The sequence below is a fragment of the Gopherus flavomarginatus genome, chromosome 10 (genome assembly GCF_025201925.1).
Source record: "Gopherus flavomarginatus isolate rGopFla2 chromosome 10, rGopFla2.mat.asm, whole genome shotgun sequence".
Classification (NCBI taxonomy): domain Eukaryota; kingdom Metazoa; phylum Chordata; order Testudines; family Testudinidae; genus Gopherus; species Gopherus flavomarginatus.
The window spans coordinates 73,060,865-73,080,917 of record NC_066626.1 but is presented as its reverse complement, the minus strand read 5'-3'; the positions used below and the strand labels follow the sequence as shown (position 1 = coordinate 73,080,917).

Below are 20,053 nucleotides of genomic sequence, written 5' to 3'. Positions count from 1 at the left end.
CCATACAGCAATACTGATTTACATCAGATCTTAATTATAGAAATGCAGGGCTGGAAAGGCCCTCAAGAGATCATCTCTAGACCATCACCCTGCACCGCTGAGGCAGGACCCTCTACTACTAATACCTAGCTCTTATACAGTACTGTTCATCAGTAGATCACAAAGCACTTTGCAAAGGAGGTCAGTATCATTATCCCCATTTTACAGATGGGGAAACTGAGGCACAGAGAAGTGAGGTGACTTACTCAAAGTCACCCAGCAGCAGACCTGGGAATAGAACCCAGGGCTCCTGAGTCCCATGCCCGTGCTCTACATACAAGGCAACTCTGCCTCCCACTGAGGAGTCTACCCTTCCAGTGGAAAATCTGGCACAGGTCAGCAGTGACTGAGAGCTGTTCTCATCTGTGGACTGTTTGATGACCCGTATGAAATTAGTTTGGTGGGTCTCAGTCCAGTTCCGAGTGGACAAGCATTGGTATCACAAAATCCCTGTGGGCTACCCCAGCAGAAACGCCAAAGACCTAATGGGCTAAGGAGGGTGAATTACCGTCTTGCTCCTAGAGGGGGTCCCATCAGGCCAGGATAGACACACCCTAGGAAGCCTGAACTGCCCCTTTCCCACATACATGGCTTCAGTTTCTAGGCTCCAGGGCTGGTGCTTTTCTGGATCTCTCCAGTCCCCATAGGCCATAATAGACACACTCAGCCCATGTTACCTGAGTAGCTCTTTCTCCTTCTCCAGGGCATTGAGCATGTTCACTGAAGAGGACTGCTGAAGACAGTAGGTCTGAAAGGCCGGCAGCATATTGACAAACTCCAAAAAGATCTCTCCAATGCACACAGTCATCAGGTCCTCGTCGTCCTGCAAACACAGAACCCGGTAGCTACTGCAGTCAATCAAGGAGAGACAGGTGCTCACCAGGGGTGATCCCAAACCACGGGCCCAATCCTAGGAATGCTTCCAGCTGGGCAGAGCACTTGCTGCGCTAAGAAATCCCACGGTGTTCAAGGCAGTACACACTAAGCCTGGTAGTGTCTGCATGAAAAGTGTCTGTGGACCAGATTTTCAAAGGAGCTCAGCTCACTGGGGTTCACTGGGGGTTGAACCTACCCCGTTGGCGATGGGAGCTTGAAAACCTAGCCTCACTTCTCTCCACTACACAGCACCCTAAGCAGGAAAAGAAACCTCAGGGGAGACACACACACGTCACATCAATGCACTCAGGCTGAAGTCCAGCCTGATCTTCACTCGCTGAACTCAATGACATGACTACATTGCCTTCATGGGAGTTCTGCCTGACCACAGGGCTTGGCCCTATGAATGAAAGGGGGTGAAGTTGCACTGTTCGAGCCAGCGAGGAGCACTCAGGGCTAATGTAATCCAAACCATCCTTCCCACTTTTTCACTCAAGGACTCAATGCACTTTACAAATGGGTATTAATGTCCCCATTTTCAGAGATAGGGAAACTGAGCTGCAAAGGCTAAGGTCCAGATCCTCTAAGGCATTTAGACTCCAAACTCCCATTGATGTCATTCGGAGTTAGGTGCCAAACTACCTTTGCTGATCTGGGCCTAAGTGACTCACCCAAGGTCACACAGCATGTCAATGGCATGTCCCTACGTAAAATAATAAATGGACACAAATTGGACATCAGGAATGGTAACATACAAAAGCCAGTAGGAGAATACTTCAACCTCCCACTTCAATCTCTATAACAGATTTAAAAGTAACTATTCTTGAACAAAAACATTTCAGAAACAGACTTCAAAGAGAAACAGCAGAACTAAAATTCATTTGCAAATTTAACACCATTAATTTGGGCTTGAATAGGAACTGGGAGCGGGTGGCTCATTACAAAAGCAGCTTTGCCTCTCCTGGAATTGACACCTCCTCCTCTATTATTGGGTGTGGACTACATCCACCCTGATCAAATTGGCTCTGTCAACACTGGTTCTCCACTATGGAGGTAACTCCCTTCTCTTGTCATTATATAATGCCTGCATCTGTAACTTTCATTCCATGCATCTGAAGAAATGAGATTTTTTACTCACGAAAGCTTATGCCCAAATAAATCTGTTAGTCTTTAAGGTGCCACCAGACTCCTTGTTGTTTTAGAGCTGAGAATGGCACTCTGATCTCCTCTGGTGCTGCTCTCTGGGCTGAACTGCTTTCCTCCAATTACTGCTGACAGCATCTTCAACGTAGTTGATAGAGAGCAGCCTGCAGAGTTGCTGGGCTGTTTGTTAGGTTCTTTGGACTTGCCAGAATTTGTCAGCTTAATGGATTTTTTTTTTTGTCAGGGCAGTGGCCCATCAGGAGCCCCCTCCCTTCTAGCTTGGATTCTCCCTCCCAAGGGCAGGCAGGTCATGACCCCTGAGACCTGTTAATGAACTCGCTGGAGGTCTGAATCTACCTGCAAGGAAACTCATCCCCATATTTCTTGGAAACTTGCCCAATCCTCTCTTCTTGTGGAGGGATTCCCCCCTACTCTATTCCCCTTTATGCTCTGTACCACGGTTATCCTTTTCTGACTGAAGAGTCTCCATTTAGGGCTCCTTCTAGAGCCCATCCCCATCCCCTGTCTTAGGGCGACTTATCTGTTTCCAGGGGCTGGCAGTGGAACATAGAATCATAGAATATCAGGGTTGAAAGAGAGCCCAGGAGGTCATATAGTCCAACCCCCTGCTCAAAGCAGGACCAACCCCAACTAAATCATCCCAGCCAGGGCTTTGTCAAGCTGGGCTTTAAAAACCGCTAAGGGTGGAGATTCCACCACCTCCCTAGGGAACCCATTCCAGTGCTTCACCACCCTCCTAGTGAAAGAGTGTTTCCTAATATCCAACCTAGAACTCCCCCACTGCAACTTGAGACTATTGCTCCCTGTTCTGTCATGGAACTTTCCCCCTCTAGGTGGCTGGCTCAAATGCAGTTCAAGTGAAAGCAGTCCCCATTTGAAAGTGGCTAGGTGACCTATAGGAAATGAAGAGCTGATCTTGGTCTCCTCCCCAGGGTATCACTTAACCAGGTCAGCACCAGTGGAGATCGATGATGGAATTGGCTGGCCGATATGGATTACACCCCTGCAGGTTAGGGTGAGGCAGAGTGTGGGGATGGTGAAGGCAAGCTTGCATGACTCACTGGTCTGTGGACAAACAGGGGTCTTCGGCTATCAGTGCAACAGAGGTTACTGTGGAGCCATGCAAAGCACCCTCTCCTCCTGCCAGCACTGGCCTAGATCGCAAAACCTAGGCTCTGAGCGTTCTCCCCAACAGAGTGATCCAGAGTTGTTATTGCCAGCCGATATGCCAAAAAGAAATGCCAGGGAGGCCTGACACCAGGGCTTGTAAATGACACAGGTAGTGTTCGAGAAAAATGGGCAGGGGTGAAGTGTAACTCAGCTACAGATTAGGGATTGCCTTGTCTTTGTTCTGAGCTATCGGGGCTGGCTGGTGTGCCAAGGTGCTTTTAATGGCTCTCCTTTGGGCTAGACAGGACTCTGCGATGCTTTGTAAAAACAAATTTCCTGGTAAATTCCTGTTTTCTTTCCATGCATGTAATAAAATAAGATACATAATAAGAATACGGTGCCAGGTAAGGCCACTGGCTTTGCTTAGGGGTTTGCGTAACAAGCAGCCTGGAGTTAGTGCTCTGGTGCCTTTTAGTGCAGGAATCCATTATGTTGGCAAAGAGGGTTGAAGACAGAGGGAGAGGGACCAGCAAAACAAACAGCTGCTTTCAGTGTTCAGCTGCTTGAGAAATTGTTGAAGGGCAATTCTGACCTTGGCACACGTATGTCTTTCCTGTGCAAGATACTAGGAAGCTGATGCCAGGGCTGCTGTGTCAAGGTCATTGCAATCAAAGACATGCATGTGGTATGGTCTGCTGTGAGTGCGTGTGTGTGTCTGTCTGTCTCTCTCTCTCTCCAAAGTACAAAAACTTCTAGCTTGTATTGATATTGCAGCTAATGGATTGTGTTCCCTTCGAAGAAAGTGGGAAATGTGAGCTTGAAGTTGTCACCCGTATACTCCTGCTGGCCTAGGCTTATGTTTCACTCTGCCACAGAATCTCTGTATCAGTGGGATGGGTATTTTGGGAAAGGAGCCCTGTAGCCATGTGGTCGTGATTGCATTGTGCAGTGCTGTGGGATATAGTCAGATGAGGTGGTTGTCATACAATGTTGAACATTTAAAGGTGACCGGGAAATTGTTTTTACAAAATGCCCTCAGCTGTAAGCAATGTTTGCTGAAAGCCCCCAGCAGCCAGGCTAAAAGGGGAACTCGGCACATCACGGGGTCAGCTTTGATTCTCAGTTGCACTGATGTAAATCTGGGGTTAAACCCCACATCTGTTGATATTCCAGATTTGCAGTTGTGTAACTGATCAGAATCTGGCCCGGTTGGTTTCAAGTGGGTTCTCTACTGAAAAATGACTATGTAAAAATGGCACCTTCTGACTTAACAGATCTTCTCCTGGGATTTCAGTGTCATATCTGCAACTTTTTTAGTGTTTTTTACTGTTAGCCCGGCAGGGCCAACGTGGCTAAGGGCAAATCAGCTGGAGTCTGTTCCTTCTGCTGCATCAACAACTCTGTGCCAAATTCTGATCAGTTTCTCTGTGCGGCTAATGGATAGAGCTGGGCAAAACATTTTTCATGGACAGCTTTCCACTGGAAAATGGTGTTTTGTAGACGTCAAAATGTTTTGCAGGAAATGTTCAGTGGAAAAAATGTCAAATGATTGGAACTGAAATGGAGTATTTTTCCGCAGGACAGAAATTCTGTTTTCCACCAGCTCTACTAATGGGGTCGCACATGCATAGATAAGAGTTTAATCTGGCTTGAAGAATCTTGATTGGTGATGGTGTATGAGAAGGAAAAATCCCACTTTAACTCCCTGATCCAAGGCTGAGTTTGCAGAGCTGACAATTTACAAGGAGCATCTTTTTACATGTAACCTGAGCACCTGTGATGGAGAGACAATAAAGATGGTGCCCCCTAATGTCAGTTTTACAGTCCCCTTTGAGCACAGAACCACATTTTCACATGCCCCTTTTCTCCTTTCTGATTCCAGACTCATTTACACGGCTCTATCCCATCTTGAATTTGGCTGATAAAGTGACACTGGCTGCAGAACCCCACTGGAGCCAGCCTTTAGTTCCTCAGGAAGTTGTTTTGCTTTTCAAACACAATGTGGTTTTGCAAAGGTTTAATTTTTTTCATTTGAGATACCTTGCCAAAGCACATAACATATTGAAAACACGGCACGTACCTGACCCCCTGAGCACTGGTCCTGTGCTCCAGCTGACTTCTATGCTCATGGATTATTGCCAGCTTTCTACATGTTGGGGCTTCATACCATAGTGGGAGTGAGTAGTTTGATTGGAGTTTGGACATTGTGGGACCTACGCACATTATGCTAGCTCTGGAGGGTCCTCCTAGGCTCCGGTGATCCTCCCACATCTGGCTACATTCCTAGTGGCCCCATTCTCTAATATAATTTTTGTATTACATGCTACTTCCAGTGTGATTGTTCTCACCATTTGAGATTGCTGCCTGTTTACAAGGTAATGTTATGCAGGTGGTTAGGTGAAACCTCACTGAAGCTGGTTGGTGTATCAGCTGTCCTTCATTCAGGATAAATGTAAGAAGCAATTCAGCTCCTTGATGGAACAGGCAACTGAAAAAGTAGGAGCCCCAAAACACAGACCTCATACAAGACTGGTCAGGAATCTGAGCTATGTGGGTGAAGGGGTTTGACTGGGGGCTGGATGCAAAAGCAGGAGGTTTGGTATCCTTTGATGGAGTCATGTTCGTGAGAGACAGAAGCAGGAGAAACACCCCAGAAGCAGCCAGAGGAGGCATCAGGGAAGCCCCAGAGACAGCCAGAGAAGCACTCGTAGCATGACCCTGGGAAAAAGCTAAGGGAGAGAGACTTTTGGATAGAGTGCTGACCGGTAAGAGGCTGAGAACTGGGAAACAGAACCCAGGAGCCCTATTCTCAGCCCCCCTGCTCTAACCACTAGACAATGCTGCCTCTCAATTAGTGCTATGACGTGGCCCTGTGACTGACCCAGCTACTGTTGCTATAGGCAGAAAGCAAAGCTGAGGGACCGTACCTGATCAAAGGCCTGGTCAATTTCTTCTTGGAGATACTCCAGAAAATTTTCATTGAGGTCAATCAGCTCCTGGATATTGCTGAACACCACCAGCAGCTGTTCCTGCGTCAGTAGCCCAGCCGACTGCATCGGAAGGTAGAACTCCTCCTTGATGATCCGCAGGTCCTCACCATAGCTGGCTTCTGTGTTGACGAACTCCAGGATTGACTCCTTTCGCTCTGTCCTGCGCTTCTGGCACTTCGCACACAGGTTGGCTCTTCTCTTGTTCTGGTTCTGTGCGTCTGTCTCCACTGGGAAATCTCTCTCACCGCAGTCCGTGCAGGGCCGGTGTGCCTCCCAGGCCTGCAAGGAAGTCAGCGTTTCAGAGGCCCTGTTTTTCCACTTCCTGGCCAATGCCTGGCCGATGCCGCTGTCCGCCCTCTCCACCTCCGCCGATCTGGTTCTGGTTGCGCTGCCGGCCTCGGCATCATCCCTCTCGTCGGTTACGCCGACAATGCCGCTGTCCGCACTCAGGCTGCTGACGTTGCTCCAGCGGTGCTTGGATCGCAGAGAGCTGCGCAGGGAACGGGTGTTCTCGTCAAAGCTGCAGCCATGGGGGATGTTGGCTTTAGCCACCACCGGACCTGAGCAAAGTACAGACAAGAACGACGCTCAGGACGTGCACTGCTGACTGGGAAGAGGTCACTCAACAGCCTCCAGGCTGGGGCAGCCTTGGGAACTAGGAGCCTAAGGGAAAGGACTGGGGGAAAACAGGGCTGCACATTGTCTCCCACCCTTCTTCTGCTGCTGGATGAAGAAGTCAGAGTGGAGCTCCTCCACCAGTCCCACTGCTAAGGGGGCTTGAGCTAGCCTGTGAGTGCCCATGTCAGTGGACTCTGAAATCACACAGCCCCAATCCACCGCTCACTTGCCTCAGCAGGTGCAACTCAGCAAAGTCGATGCAGCACTCCCACCAGCTGGAGATCTGACCCTTACGATGGACCTTGAAAAAAATCATCTCTCCCCCAGGGATTCGACCTGGGAACTACAGCACAGACATTGCTGCGCTTTGTGTTGTTACGTGAAAAGGCTTGTTCTCTCTTCCTACCATTTATTCTGCAGTGCTCAGTATGATGCCTCGTGCCAGGCAAATAATACGTCCTTCTGCCCCCAGGGACTGATGTTTCAAGGCCGTAATCCAGTATGGCTAAAAAATAAACCCGGCAGTGGTGGGGGATGGGGTTATTTAGAACATACACCTAGAGGGAGCCAGTTGCCAGATGAATCTTTGAGTGCAGGAACCCCTCTGTTATGAATCACAGAAAACATCTTGTGAGGGTGAGTGTAAACCCCACAGGAGGCAGGGAAGGGTTAATGGGCTGCTGCGGGCCCAATCCACCCTACCTTGTGACACGTGAAGCAGGTGTCAGGCTTTGTGGGGGGGCTAAAAGGGGAGAGCCCAGCTCACAGACCTGGGGCTCTTGCTGTGGGCGGGTAGGATGTCTGTGGACAGCCCCTGTCAGGGCCTCCCCGAGGGAAGGGAAGAGTTCATTTCTTTGTGTTTATTGCGGAGTGTGGGGGCCCAGAACTGTTAGGGGCCTAGCCAGAGAGGGCTGAGTCACCTCAGCCTGGAAGGTGCTGGAGGGAGCAGCAGAAGCCTAGGAGGGGAGCAGAGGCAGAGCCACTACTGTGCCCTTGCGTAAATGGGCAGGCAGGAGGGCGTGCGGCTACACACCAATTAGCTCATCTTATCAGTGTCCCCCACCCTCTCTTCAGTGCAGGACAGTTCCAGGCCTTATAGCCCAGGGACTTTGGGCTGAATCTCCTCTCACTTAAGCCAGGGCAAATTTGGAGTCTAGTGGGGCCAGTCCATCCCTGTGCCACAGATGGACTCGGGCACAGTGACTTTATGCCATCCTCCTCCCTCCCATATGTGGGGGGCTGCCAGGAGCCAGTTTGGTCCCTTCTGGGGATTAGAGCAGGGGTTGCCCTAACTTGAGCCCAGCTGCCTGCAGCCGCTCTTGGCCCTTGGGGCAGCCAGGAATAGCCAGGCCATAGGAAAGCCTGACCGTGTCCCCTCCTCCTAGAAGTACTCCAAGCATGCCCCCTGCACGAAGGGATCCTGTGGGGGTGGTGCAGAAATGGCTGTCAGTTCCCATGGTTGCTAGGGCCTCCTCCCACCACTCTGGGGTTAGCCCAGATTACACCAGTGCAGCCAATCAAACTACATTGATAAATGCCCCTGGGCCAGATTCTGAATTCCTTTACACCAGTGCAAGCCCAGAACAACTCCTCTGAAGTCAGTGGTGTTACTCTAGATTTCCACCAGTATAACTGAGATTAGGATCTGGATCATCGCCACTCTGAATTCTAAACTGCCCTCGTCGAGGGAGCAGAATCTCCAGTTACAATTAAACTAAGGAACGACACAAACAGTCCATCCAAGCCCATGCAAGAATTGTGCAGGTACCGGGGTCTCTCTCCTGCCGTCGCTTCTGCGTGTGTTGCCGGGCTGCTGCCGCAATCTTCAGCTCCAGCTGTTTTCTCTTCACAGCATCTGTTGGCATCGGGTCACTGAAATGAGGCCGCAGACGGCACTCCCGCTGGGCCTTGACACAGTCCGCAGTCTCCTGGGCGATGTCAGAGCTGGATCTGCAGCAGCTCGGGCTGGAATTCTGCAACAAAGGCAAGTGGTGTTAGGGTGGGGGCCAAGAGGTACACCGCTACCTCGATACAACGCCACCCGATATAACACGAATGTGGATATAACGCGGTAAAGCAGTGCTCTGGGGGGGCGGGGCTGCACACTCCGGTGGATCAAAGCAAGTTTGATATAACATGGTTACACTTATAACGCGGTAAGATTTTTTGGCTCCCAAGGACAGCGTTATATCGAGGTGTATTTAAAAGCTCTGTCATAACTGAAAACAGTGATGGAGCCAGCCAGGGCTCTGCAGGCTGCTGCGTGCAATGACAGACTCTGATCCTGCTGCCACTGAAGTCAATGGCAAAACTCCCACTCCTGGGGGCAGGCTGTGTGCTCTGGGGCTAGGGCAACTGCAAAGGAGTCAGGAGACCTGGGTTCTAAACCCAGATCTGTTGTGGAGTCGTGGGCAGATCACTTCACCTCTGTTCCTCTTCTGCTCTCTAGGGCAGGGGCTATCTCTTTCTCTGGGTTTGTACAATGGGTCCTGATCTAGGCACTACTGTAAAACAAATAACAGCATCAAGAGAAGTAAGACTGAGCTCATTGTCTCTTCCATTCACAGATGGATCAGCATCACCAGTCACTGAACAGTTCAATGTTGTAGTTGCAGCCATATTTAAAAAAAATGAAACCTAATTGTTGAAAAGAGCGCGAATATATGATCAGTTGGTTACACAGCGAGTGTCTGTGCTGGGTAGGTAGGGTGACCAGATGTCCCGATTTTATAGGGACAGTCCCATTTTTGTGTCTTTTTCTTATATAGGCTCCTTTTACCTCCAACCTCCTGTCTCGATTTTTCACATTGGCTGTCTGGGTAGGGGTGGGTGGAATGAAATCCTTATGGGGTTCGTGGGGGTTATTTTGGGGGTTACACACACACCAAGTGGTGCTCCAATCCCAGCAAGCCAGGAGCGGCCTGTACAGGGGCGAGGGAAGAACTAGTCCCTATTACACTAAAACTTTCCAGGAAAAAAACCATTCAATTAAAAATAATGAACAGAAAAACTTCATTTAACAAAACTGAATTGATTCACAGATTTCCTTTCTACATCCATTCCCGGGGTCAAAAATCAGCCTTGTTCGTATCCCCCATATCTTTCCAAACACTCTAACTAATTAAACGCTAATGGTGGCTAGCACCTGGCAAAAACCACCTGTCTGAGGTGAAATGGGAATTTTTCCTTACGTTTCCTGCAGGTTGAGTGTCACTAGGTGTCTCATTATTTGGCTTGTTCTTCAAGGTCCGTGTTGCCATGGAAATGACTGTACATTGATCACTGTCCTCCTCTGGAGAAGAGAGATCAGCTTTCCTAGAGTCACATGATCCCATGGATGGGGACTCCGAGGCAGTCTCGGCACTGCAGCTGCAAGGGAAGGAGCAGAAGCCAATCAACATCATATCTGTGCAAAGGTGCAGCCATCACTAGGAGTTAGGAGGTAACCTGAAATTGTTGACAGAGATGGGTTTAGACAGGGTACCCAGGTCTGAGCAACACCCATCTGTTCAGAGAAGGATCCCGACTGGAAGGCTTCGGTCCAGTCCTTGTTTCAATAATACACTTGTGTGTGGTTTAAGGAGTCTAAAATCAGCTCAGACCTGGCGATCTCAGTTACAGCAATGCAAATGCAGAGTAACTATTCAAGTCTCATATGCTCATGGTACATTTTTTGTTTATAAATTATGAAGTATCCCCAATGCAGACCACAAAACATCTTTTTAAGTAGCTGTTACTCAAAGAGACTGTCAACATAGAAATCATAGTCTGTACCTGAAAAATGTTACCTTCTATTGGGACAAGCAACCCCTAAAATTGCTATAAATTAAACAGATTAGAGGAAAATATTTTACTCTTATTTTTTTTCAGCTTGTTTAATACGGGCTTGATCCAAAACCCGTTGAACTCACTTGATAGCATTTAAAGTATCACCGTAGTCCACTGTTTTCATTCTGTGCCTGTCAGTTCTCCCCTCTTTGTGGGAATCACTCAGCCACAAGGGACTTTTACAATAGGGAAAAGTGGCTATAAAGCTATAAAAACTGGCCCAGAGGGATACTGTAGTGACTGGCACTGCTTTGAACTCATTTTTAAAAAGCATACTCAATTTAAATGGCCAGTGTCTCTAATAAAACAAGTGATTTCCAGGGAAGATGGGAACAGGATTTGGTGCAATATTGATAGATTAGCGGCCAATCAATGGGTGAAGAATAAGAGGGAAGTGATCATGAGGATACTGACTCGCCTTCTGCTTTGGGTTTATATCACCAGGCACTCTGTTAAGAGGAAGTTTCATTTCCCTTGGTTCAAATTCTTTTAACAAAAAGGTCTGTCAGGACTGTATACAGACAACTTTGGTGTAACTGACCAGAGAGACGCAGGGGACTGGAATACAATCAGTGTCTGTGACTAACCAACACCTATTATAATGACTGCTCCTTTGCATAGCTTTTAACTCCTAGGCTACCACTGATGCCTGAGAGTTGCTAAACGGTAGCTCCCAGTACTGTCACATATCAAGGTATATAGTTACTCCCTTTATAACTAGGGATAGGTGAACTGGCTCAGCTAAAGTGAATGAGTACAGACCCCAAACTGAGTTGGGTTCAGAATAGACCCAAATCTTCCTTCCAAACTCAGAGTGAATCTGTTATTATGCCTGAAAAGGTTGGTTTTTAAATGAATATTTTCATGGTCACACACTTCTGTGCTTCTAGATCCCAGCTGGGACTAACAGAGGATTTTTACAATTAGAGTCTGATTGACAACACCAGTGTCACTGTGTAATGCTAGGAGAAGGCTGGGAATCAGGACCCCTTGGGTTCTATTTCTGGCTCTTCCAGTGACCAACTATGTGGGTCTTGTTATGCCACTTCACTCTTTATGCCTCTATTGTCTCCTCTGTAGAATGGGAATAACAAAATTATGACTGCTGTTTGTGTTACAGTGACATCTAGAATCCACTACTGAGACCAGGGACCCACTGTGCTAGGAACTGCAGAGATGTGAAGTAAGAGACTGTCCTGCCCCAATCTAAATATACAAAGAGTGGGAGGGGAAACTGAGGCCCAAGATGGTGAAGTGACTTGCCCAAGGCCACCCAGCAGCTGAACCAGGAATAGAACCCAGGTCTCCTGATTCCCCATGCAGGGCCTTAGGCACAAGATCGTACAGACCTAATTTGCAAGGAAGTGATCATTTATGTTTGTCAAGTGCTTTGAGCTTTTCTCATGACGTGTTACCTGGTCTAAGAGCAGAGAATTATTACTAAAAGGGAAGACGTGGGAGCACTTCTCTGGGAATGATGTCTGGGGAGCTCCCTCACAGAGTTCATTTTTGAGGCTTTTCTACATTTTGTTGACTCTTCTAAACATTTCCAAAGGCGACCCTCCCTGGGGAATGGGAACCAGTTGTGTCCAGGTGGTTTTGAAAAGGAAAGAATGGAAAAAATAGACTATTTTAGAGTCAAGAAATTAAATCTGCACTAGGGTTGGTCAGTTACAGGTAAGAAAGGCAAAAGCTAGGATTCCTACAGCAGTGTCCATGCTGTATGAATGGAGCTTTCTTTAGACCTGCTTCACATGCTAAATAGATTATTGCAGCGGCTCTCAAACTTTAGCAATCCAAGGATCTCCATTTTGATTTAAACATTTTCATGGACCCCCTGCTCAGCCCCAGGCCCTGCCCCCACTCCACCCCTTCCTCCAAGGCCCCACCCTGCCCCTCCTCTTCCCACCCTCGCTCCACCCTGCCCCTCCTCTTCTCCGCCTCTTTCTGCCCCCTCAAACGCGCCCCATCCCTGCTCCTCCCCCACCCTCCCAGCACCTCCTGCACGCTGCTGAACAGCTGATCCACGGCGTGCAGGAGGCACTGGGAGGGAGAGGGAAGAATTGATCAGTGGGGCTGGTGGTCCTGGACAAGACTCGTGGACCTGCTGGAGTACCCTCACAGACCCCCACGGGTCTGCAGACCCTAGTCTGAGAAAACCTGGATTATTAGCTTTGGGTTAGATCTATAGCACAAAATATACTGGCTGTGCAACATGCCACAGTTAATGCAGATTTCCCCACTGAGACTGCTTTGTCCTGCACCATGGATGTCATCTGTCTGGTTTAACCAGCCCCAGGAGGCTCTTCCTAGTGCAAGGATGATCCTTCAGCAGAGTAGAGCTGAAGTGGGAGCTCTCATGCCATTCCTTCTCTCTGCTGCAAGAGGTGTGTGGCTGGGATTCCTCCTTGGCTGATATTTTGGCCCCTTGGCTCTAACCTGTGCAGGGGGAGCCAGCTTTGCACACGCTGCAGCGGGATCAGGGGAGTGCAAAGGGAAGGCATTTTTGCTCTCTCTCACATGCCTGTACAGCACTTGTTGCCGTGCAGTGGCATCCCAGGGCCTGGCCCCTTGCTTCCTGACTCTTTAAATTTGACCTCTGTGATGTTTCCACGGCATAAACATCCTTTTTTTTTTTCTTCTTAAAAGCAGTTATTGTTTGAAATAAGGCTGTGGCTGGAAAGCTGACGGATAATGTAACTGACACCATAACTAGTGCAGACTGGCTCTGCTGTTTGTCTTCAGTTCCGCTAACAGGATCCACAAATATCTTATTTTTGTCTAAATCATGTTCCTTTGTGAGCTCCATACCAGGACAGCTCTTGTAGGCTTCAGGATCAGTCTGCCCCTGGTAGGATGTGGTCACCTGATCCTGCTCTTAATTCATGCCGCCTCTTTAAAAATGCCCCCCTGGAATCTCAACTCCATACGCTGCTCTGCACTTCTCGCTCTAAGTTGCTGTGCAGTGTCACTGTGGACTGTTACAGGACTGCCCTGTTCACACCAGATGTGGCTGCATTTCAGTGGTGGGGGAAGTGATTCCCTCTGTAAAGAAAGGAAGTTTGTAAACTGCCTTGGGATCCTTAGGGGTGAAGATCGGTGTCTATATGTGCTCATTTTAATACTAATACAGGTGAATATTATGTTGAGGGGTTTACCCCTGCCCATCTCTAGCCAGTGCTTCTGAGGTGATCTTTCTCCCCATTTGTCCCACCTGCCACCACTTCCACTGGGCTCTCCCTTCCTCTCTCACCAGGTCTTCCCCACAGAATCTAAAAATCTGGCTTCCTCACACACTTGCCTCCTTCAGACTCTACCCTAACCATGGCCAGAGACCGTGGAGTCTGCCACAACATCTCCTCGATAGTGGAACTCTTCCCTCCACCAACTCCACTGGCCTTCCTGTTCCCTTTCACTGAATGTACTTTTAGTTATTCCAGAGTTCCCTCCATCGTTCTAGCTCCCACCTGGATCCCGAGCGACGGTCGTTTCCTCTTCTGAAGAGCCTCTTGCCAGGACACCAAGCTCTCTGCCAGCCCCTTCACTTAGGGTAACAGGTGTAAATCGGTGCTGTCATGCTTGGCACACAGACAAAGCGCTATACCTAGTTTATTTTCTCTTCTCCAGGCCTCAGGACTTCATTCCCTTTTGCATCTTCTGGGTTATTCATCTTCCCTCTCAGCTTCCTCCATTATCTTCCCATTTATACTAACCCCATCTGACTTTCCTTCCTCTAGCCATACGCTAGCTGTATTCCCTCGATACTCTTCCTGCCAGGTGTTCACTGTATTCTCTAAGATAGTCTATGCTCTCTGTTAGTCATGGCCCGCCGGTGGACTGTAGGCAAGACTGTGCAGTTTGTGGTGGATCCAGTATGTGCCACGCTGGACACCATGTTGTGAGCCCTTTCCCGAGCACCACCTGCTTTCTACCATATTACCAAGCTTAGGACCAAGCTGCCTCTGTTCTGGACTCCAATACAGTACTTCCTAGCTGAGCAGTTGTGAGGCTTGGAGCCTGGAGTTCTCCCCATCCTCGCCTTGGGTAGTTTGAGATTTGAAGTTCCCACACTCCTTTGCAGGCCAGAGCACAACAGAATTCAGCTGGGAAGAAATATACTACTAGGGCCCAACAAAGCTGCAGCAGAACTGTCTGTCTATCTCTCAGTCATAGGGTCTTATCCTGCCATCCATCACCGTAGTGTCTGAGCATCTTTCACATCAAATTGATAGCAGTAGCAAAGTCCCTAGTGGACTTAATGGAGTCTCTGGCACTCCTCCACCTGCAGGGTAAAATCTCTTGGGCTATTTATTGCGTATGGTGTTTTGGTGGGTTGAGTTTTGTTGATCCTTGTTACATATCACTTCTCCTTCACACCAAGTTTTCAGGCTGGCAGGGAACTATGCAGGGGAGTGAGCAGTTCCATGTGAGTGTGCTGTTTTCCTCTGAACCTGTGGAGCCATCTCTTCTCCCTGAATCTTCTAGAAAAAGATGCTCTAGTCCCACCCCGTCTGGCTCTATACAGCCAGGACTGCATCTGTGCACAGTGCCTTCCTTCAGTCTTCTGCAAAACCACCATAGCGGGTGTGGTCTGTACAAGCTCCTGTGTGCCATCCATGTCCCTTCCTCTCTTCTTCTAGCTAGATGGGCTTTTCTGCCTGCTTTTCATCTTTTCACATTTCCCCTGATCTTGGTGACCTTAGTTTTCTTTGCCCTTGACAACAGCTCTTTCATCTACCATCCTTATGTCATCCAGAAGATCTTTTATCTTGGAGTGTCTTTCTCCTTAACCATCTCCCCTAGTAGCACTTGCCCCACAAGCCCTTTCCTGTCCAATCAGTTCCTATTTCATTACACAGATGTCCTCATTTCCTTCTCATCCTCCCAAATTCAAAGCTGAACAGTATGAGAGTCCCCAGTTCCTTACGTGTCCTGGCCCCGGACAGTGATCCCACATCATTTAGACAGCTCAGAAACTGCAACTTATGTTTAAAAGCCTACGTTTGATTTCCACTGGTAGACCAGTGTGTCTCTTCCCAGCAGGGACTCTTATGTGAGCCAGATGGATTAAATGATTCATGAGGCACTTAAAGGTTTCCATCATCCCAAAGTCACAAATCAAATAAAGTAAATAATTGCAAGCTACCAGGGAGGGAATTAATGGTACAAGACAAAATTGCTTGGTAGAACTGTAACTGTGGGCAGTTAACAAAGCCAGGAGATACACAGTTCTCACCAATGTGTTCATCAGCACAACTTTATTAAAGGCCCAATCCTGCTCCTGTTGGAGCCAAGGACAGTCCAAATCCACAGAGGTATTTAAGCTCCTAACTTTGATTTCAATGGATGTTAGGAGCCTAAATGCCATCTGGGCCTCGCTCTCTGCAATGGGAGCAAGAGCATGTCCCAAGTGTATCTGTTGTGTCATCTTAGGTGATGAGGAAATAAAAGTGGGTAGCAGGTATGCCGCTGCCATCGCCCTGCCACCAGACACCAGGGCTGTCGTGGCCCTCGCCTCTTCCCGCTCCGTCTCGCACCAGGTGGGGGAGTGAGGAGGGATGCTGCAAGCTGTGGGGGCGGGCAGGGCTAGGGGTGGAGCAGGGGTGGGTCCTGGGGCAGAGCGAGGCTGCAGCATGGGTGGGCCCACAGGCGGAAAAGGCGGGACAGGGAGCTAGCCTCCCCAGGGGAAGCTTCACGCACCGTTCATGGTGGTGAGTTTGGGTATTGTTACAAGCCTGAAACTCCAGCTAGATTCCTACAGAGTCATAAGCGAAACTTCTGGAGCGAAGTTTGGGCTGAATTAGAAACAAATCTTAGGCCAATTTGAATGGAAATCATATGGAATTACACTCAAAGCTGTAAATAGGAGTTAAACAGCACTCCTTGGTTCTAGCCAAAGGGAAATGTTTCTAACACTATCCAGATTAAGCAACAGCCTTTACCATTCATTACTACTATTACTTGGTAGTATTTGGCTAGGTTGGTTCCCCAGGAGAAATCCCAGTAAAAGAATCCCCGTCACTTTAAAACTCAGGTTTTTTAAAATATAAGTTCCTCTTTGTTTTGTTAGCACCTTATATTTTTAAAATTCCAATCTACTGTTCATTCTTTGTGCTTTCTGGGCTGCATTCAGTCAGCTTGAAGGATCAAAATAGACAAGTCCCTTAAAACGTTTTGTTGATCAGTTTCTAGTCAATTTCCTCTCCAGGTTCTCCGGTACTAGCAGGATGGTGCCATGCTTGGGTTACAAATGCTAAAGGGGAATGTTTCTGTCAAACACCTACTTCCATTAGAATTAAAAAAAATAGTGGAAACATGGGGGTCCGATCCATGACTAGGGTTCCTAGGTGCTGTGATAATATAACTATAAAAAGCCATTTCTATTGGTTAGGTCCTAAGATCCTAAGCTGAAAGGCTCTGTATAAATGCAGAGTACCGATGCCAATGGGAGTGACACGTACATATTGGGAGGAAGACGTAGACCCCTCAAACCAGGACTGCTTTCAGTGTCCCAATAGAGTATGTTACCTTTTCTTAATAAGATCCAGTGCTGAGCCTATGAATTCATCCTTCATTTTTTGCAGCTTAGCTCCATAGCTGGATAGGTCTGTGGCTTCTAACAGCAGCGATGGACAGCAAGAAGAATGGGCTTCAGAAGCCAGTGCCTGCCCAGTAAAGTGAAGGACTCCACTCAGTTGTCTTGAGTCTAATCCCTGCTGCTCATCACTGCAGACCTCCTCCCCATCCCTGTGGATTGCTATTGCCTGCAAAGGCGACCTTGGAATTGGGCTAGAGCAAATAGGGACCGGGGACCTATCTGCACGTGACAGCTGGTAGGTACTGTCTTTCAGCAAGCACTGGGTAGCCCCAGCTGTGCTGACCAAACTGAAGCTGCCCCACGCAGCTGGAATGTCTTGATAATGGCCAGAGCCGGCAGCAATGTGGCTTTCATGAAACACATCATCGTAGTCGTCCGCTGTTGATGTGGAATCGCTGGGGAGTTCTCGTGGCACAGCTGAGCAGATGTTCTTACTGCTTTCCCGTTCCAGAGTCTGACTTGCCAGAGACCTCTCACTCAGGCACTTTGTTGGCCCATTGGTACCCGCAGATAAACGCATCTCCTTGCTTCTCATTCTCTTGAACTCCTCAAAGGTAGGGATGTAGAGCCTCCCTTTGTAGTGTCCTTTTCTGCTCAGCTCTGCCGGCCCTTTGGCATCAGTGTCCCCATCACAAGCCTTCAGGGATCCAGTGGTTCTGGATTTGACTATCTCTTGGTTTTCCCTGGCATGATGGAGAGTCAGGCTGGGAGAGCTGTTCTGTCTTCTCAGCTGCAACCTCCTCCGAGCTTCCTGCTTGATGTCTTCTGGACTGGTTATCCTGCATGCCAAACATGGCCTTTGTCTCCCCGGCGCTGCTATGGGGCCATGACTGAGGGGAGCGTGTTCCACAAATACCGCACAGCAATGTACAGCGCACCCGTTTTTGTACTGCTGGCACATCCGGCATTCTGAGAACTCCCTCGCCACCCTGTCGGTCAAAGGTGCTTGGGGACGCACGGGCTTGCAGGGGTCCACCGCCGCCTTGGTGCTGTGAATCCTCAGCTTCTCCTTCAGTTCTTTTTTGGCATCCCCGTGTAGGGCTCTCTCCTCCGTGGAAGGAAAAAGCCACTGAGGCACTTTGGCAAAAGGAGGAAGGGGAACGTTTTGCACGGATGGTGACGTTTGCTTGGGGCGGAGGGGCAGGTGCCCACAAGTGTCTGCAGTGCTCTGTGCTGGGGCACTCTCTGCAGAGCCTTCAGACCAGTAACTGGCACCTTTATAGTGGAAAAGGAGCTCATTGTCCATGCTCCGGCAGTGAGAATACAGATTGGAGTCTGCAGCTGTCGCCCAATGTAGATTCTCCACGCTCCGATACAGCCGGGTTTCTGCAGCACTGGCGAAGGTTGTCTTGTCTATGCAACATGAGTCTACGTGGTTGAAGTCCCCAGCAAGAATCTGAGTGTCTAAGTTCTTTAGTGGATGCATGCTGCTAATTGAAAAATCCTTTAGGCCATGTTGTGCATACACCTGATTATTCTGGCAGCTCAAAATCACCCGGCAGCATTCCTGTCTCTCATCAATACTGATGTATGTCATAGCAAATGTACATGGATGGTCTAACACGCTGGCCTTTACGGGGAGACGAGGGGGAGCTGGCAGATCACTTTGATGATAGTCAAAGTCCAGACCACAGACAGCAGAAGCCTGCTGCTGGGTACTCACATTAGAGAGCTCTCAATTGGTAGAATCGCCATTGTATGCCCAGGCACAGAGGGAAACCTGTTAACACAAGGAGAGACACGTTACTGTGGCTGAGTGCTGATACTGACAACAGTACAATAGCAGCTGTGCCTCCAGGGCATCCAGAAGCCACAAACACCAGAAGGGAGACAGCTGTGTCCCTGGGTGGTGGACTGTATGGTCTAATTGGGCTATGCCATCTCTAGCCAGTCCACTGTCTGCTGCAACTAGAGCGTTTTGGAGAGGTTTATTTCACCTTCCTGCTGAATCCAATGGCGGGTGCTCGCAACAGTGTTGCTTAGATATCATGGCAACAGACACCTTAGAAATACCTGCTGTTACTGCAGATGGTAGATAGGGTTCTGGTTTTTTGGAGTTCAATAATTGGATTATTATTAATTTCACTGCCCTGGAAAAGGGCAAATATAGTGCCCATCTATAAAAAGGGAAATAAGGACAACCCAGGGAATTACAGACCAGTCAGCTTAACTTCTGTACCCAGAAAGATAATGGAGCAAATAATTAAGCAATCAGTTTGCAAACATCTAGAAAATAATAAGGTGATAAGTGACAGTGAGCATGGATTTGTTAAAAAAAAAAATGTCAAACCAACCTGATAGCTTTCTTTGACAGGGTAACAAGCCTTCTGGATGGAGGGAAGCGGTAGACTTGGTATATCTTGACTTTAGTAAAGTTTTTGATACTGTCTCACATGACCTTCTCATAAACAAACTAGGGAAATGCAATCTAGATGGAGCTACTATAAAGTGGCTGCAAAACTGGTTGGAAAACCATTCCCAGAGAGTAGTTATCGGTGGTTCAGTCAGGCTGGAAGGGCATAACGAGTGGGGTCCCGCAGGGATCAATTCTGGGTCCAGTTCTGTTCAATATCTTCATACATGATTTAAATAATGGCATAAAGAATACACTTATAAAGTCTGCGGATGATACCAAGCTGGGAGGGGTTGCAAGTGCTTTGGAGGATCGGATTAAAATTCAAGATGATCTGGACAAACTGAAGAAATGGTCTGAAGTAAATGAGATGAAATTCAATAAGGACAAATACAAAGTACTCCATGTAGGATGGAACAATCAGTTGCACACATACAAAATGGGAAATGTCTGCCTCGGAAGGAGTACTGCAGAATG

The 20,053-nt window shown here is 48.4% G+C and overlaps 1 protein-coding gene across 1 annotated transcript in view; it reads right to left on the bottom strand.

Annotated features, from left to right (window-relative positions):
* The window catches only part of LOC127030435 (uncharacterized), a 102,987-nt gene that overhangs the window by 2,443 nt on the left and 80,491 nt on the right, over positions 1–20,053 (bottom strand). Inside the window, exons 3-7 of the mRNA XM_050916997.1 lie at positions 17,154–18,943; positions 9,989–10,166; positions 8,566–8,770; positions 6,117–6,739; positions 717–862 (exon numbers count right to left, since the gene is read on the bottom strand). Coding sequence (XP_050772954.1) covers positions 717–862; positions 6,117–6,739; positions 8,566–8,770; positions 9,989–10,166; positions 17,154–18,760 — 2,759 coding nt within the window. The 5' untranslated portion in view covers positions 18,761–18,943. The remainder of the gene's footprint in view (positions 1–716; positions 863–6,116; positions 6,740–8,565; positions 8,771–9,988; positions 10,167–17,153; positions 18,944–20,053) is intronic.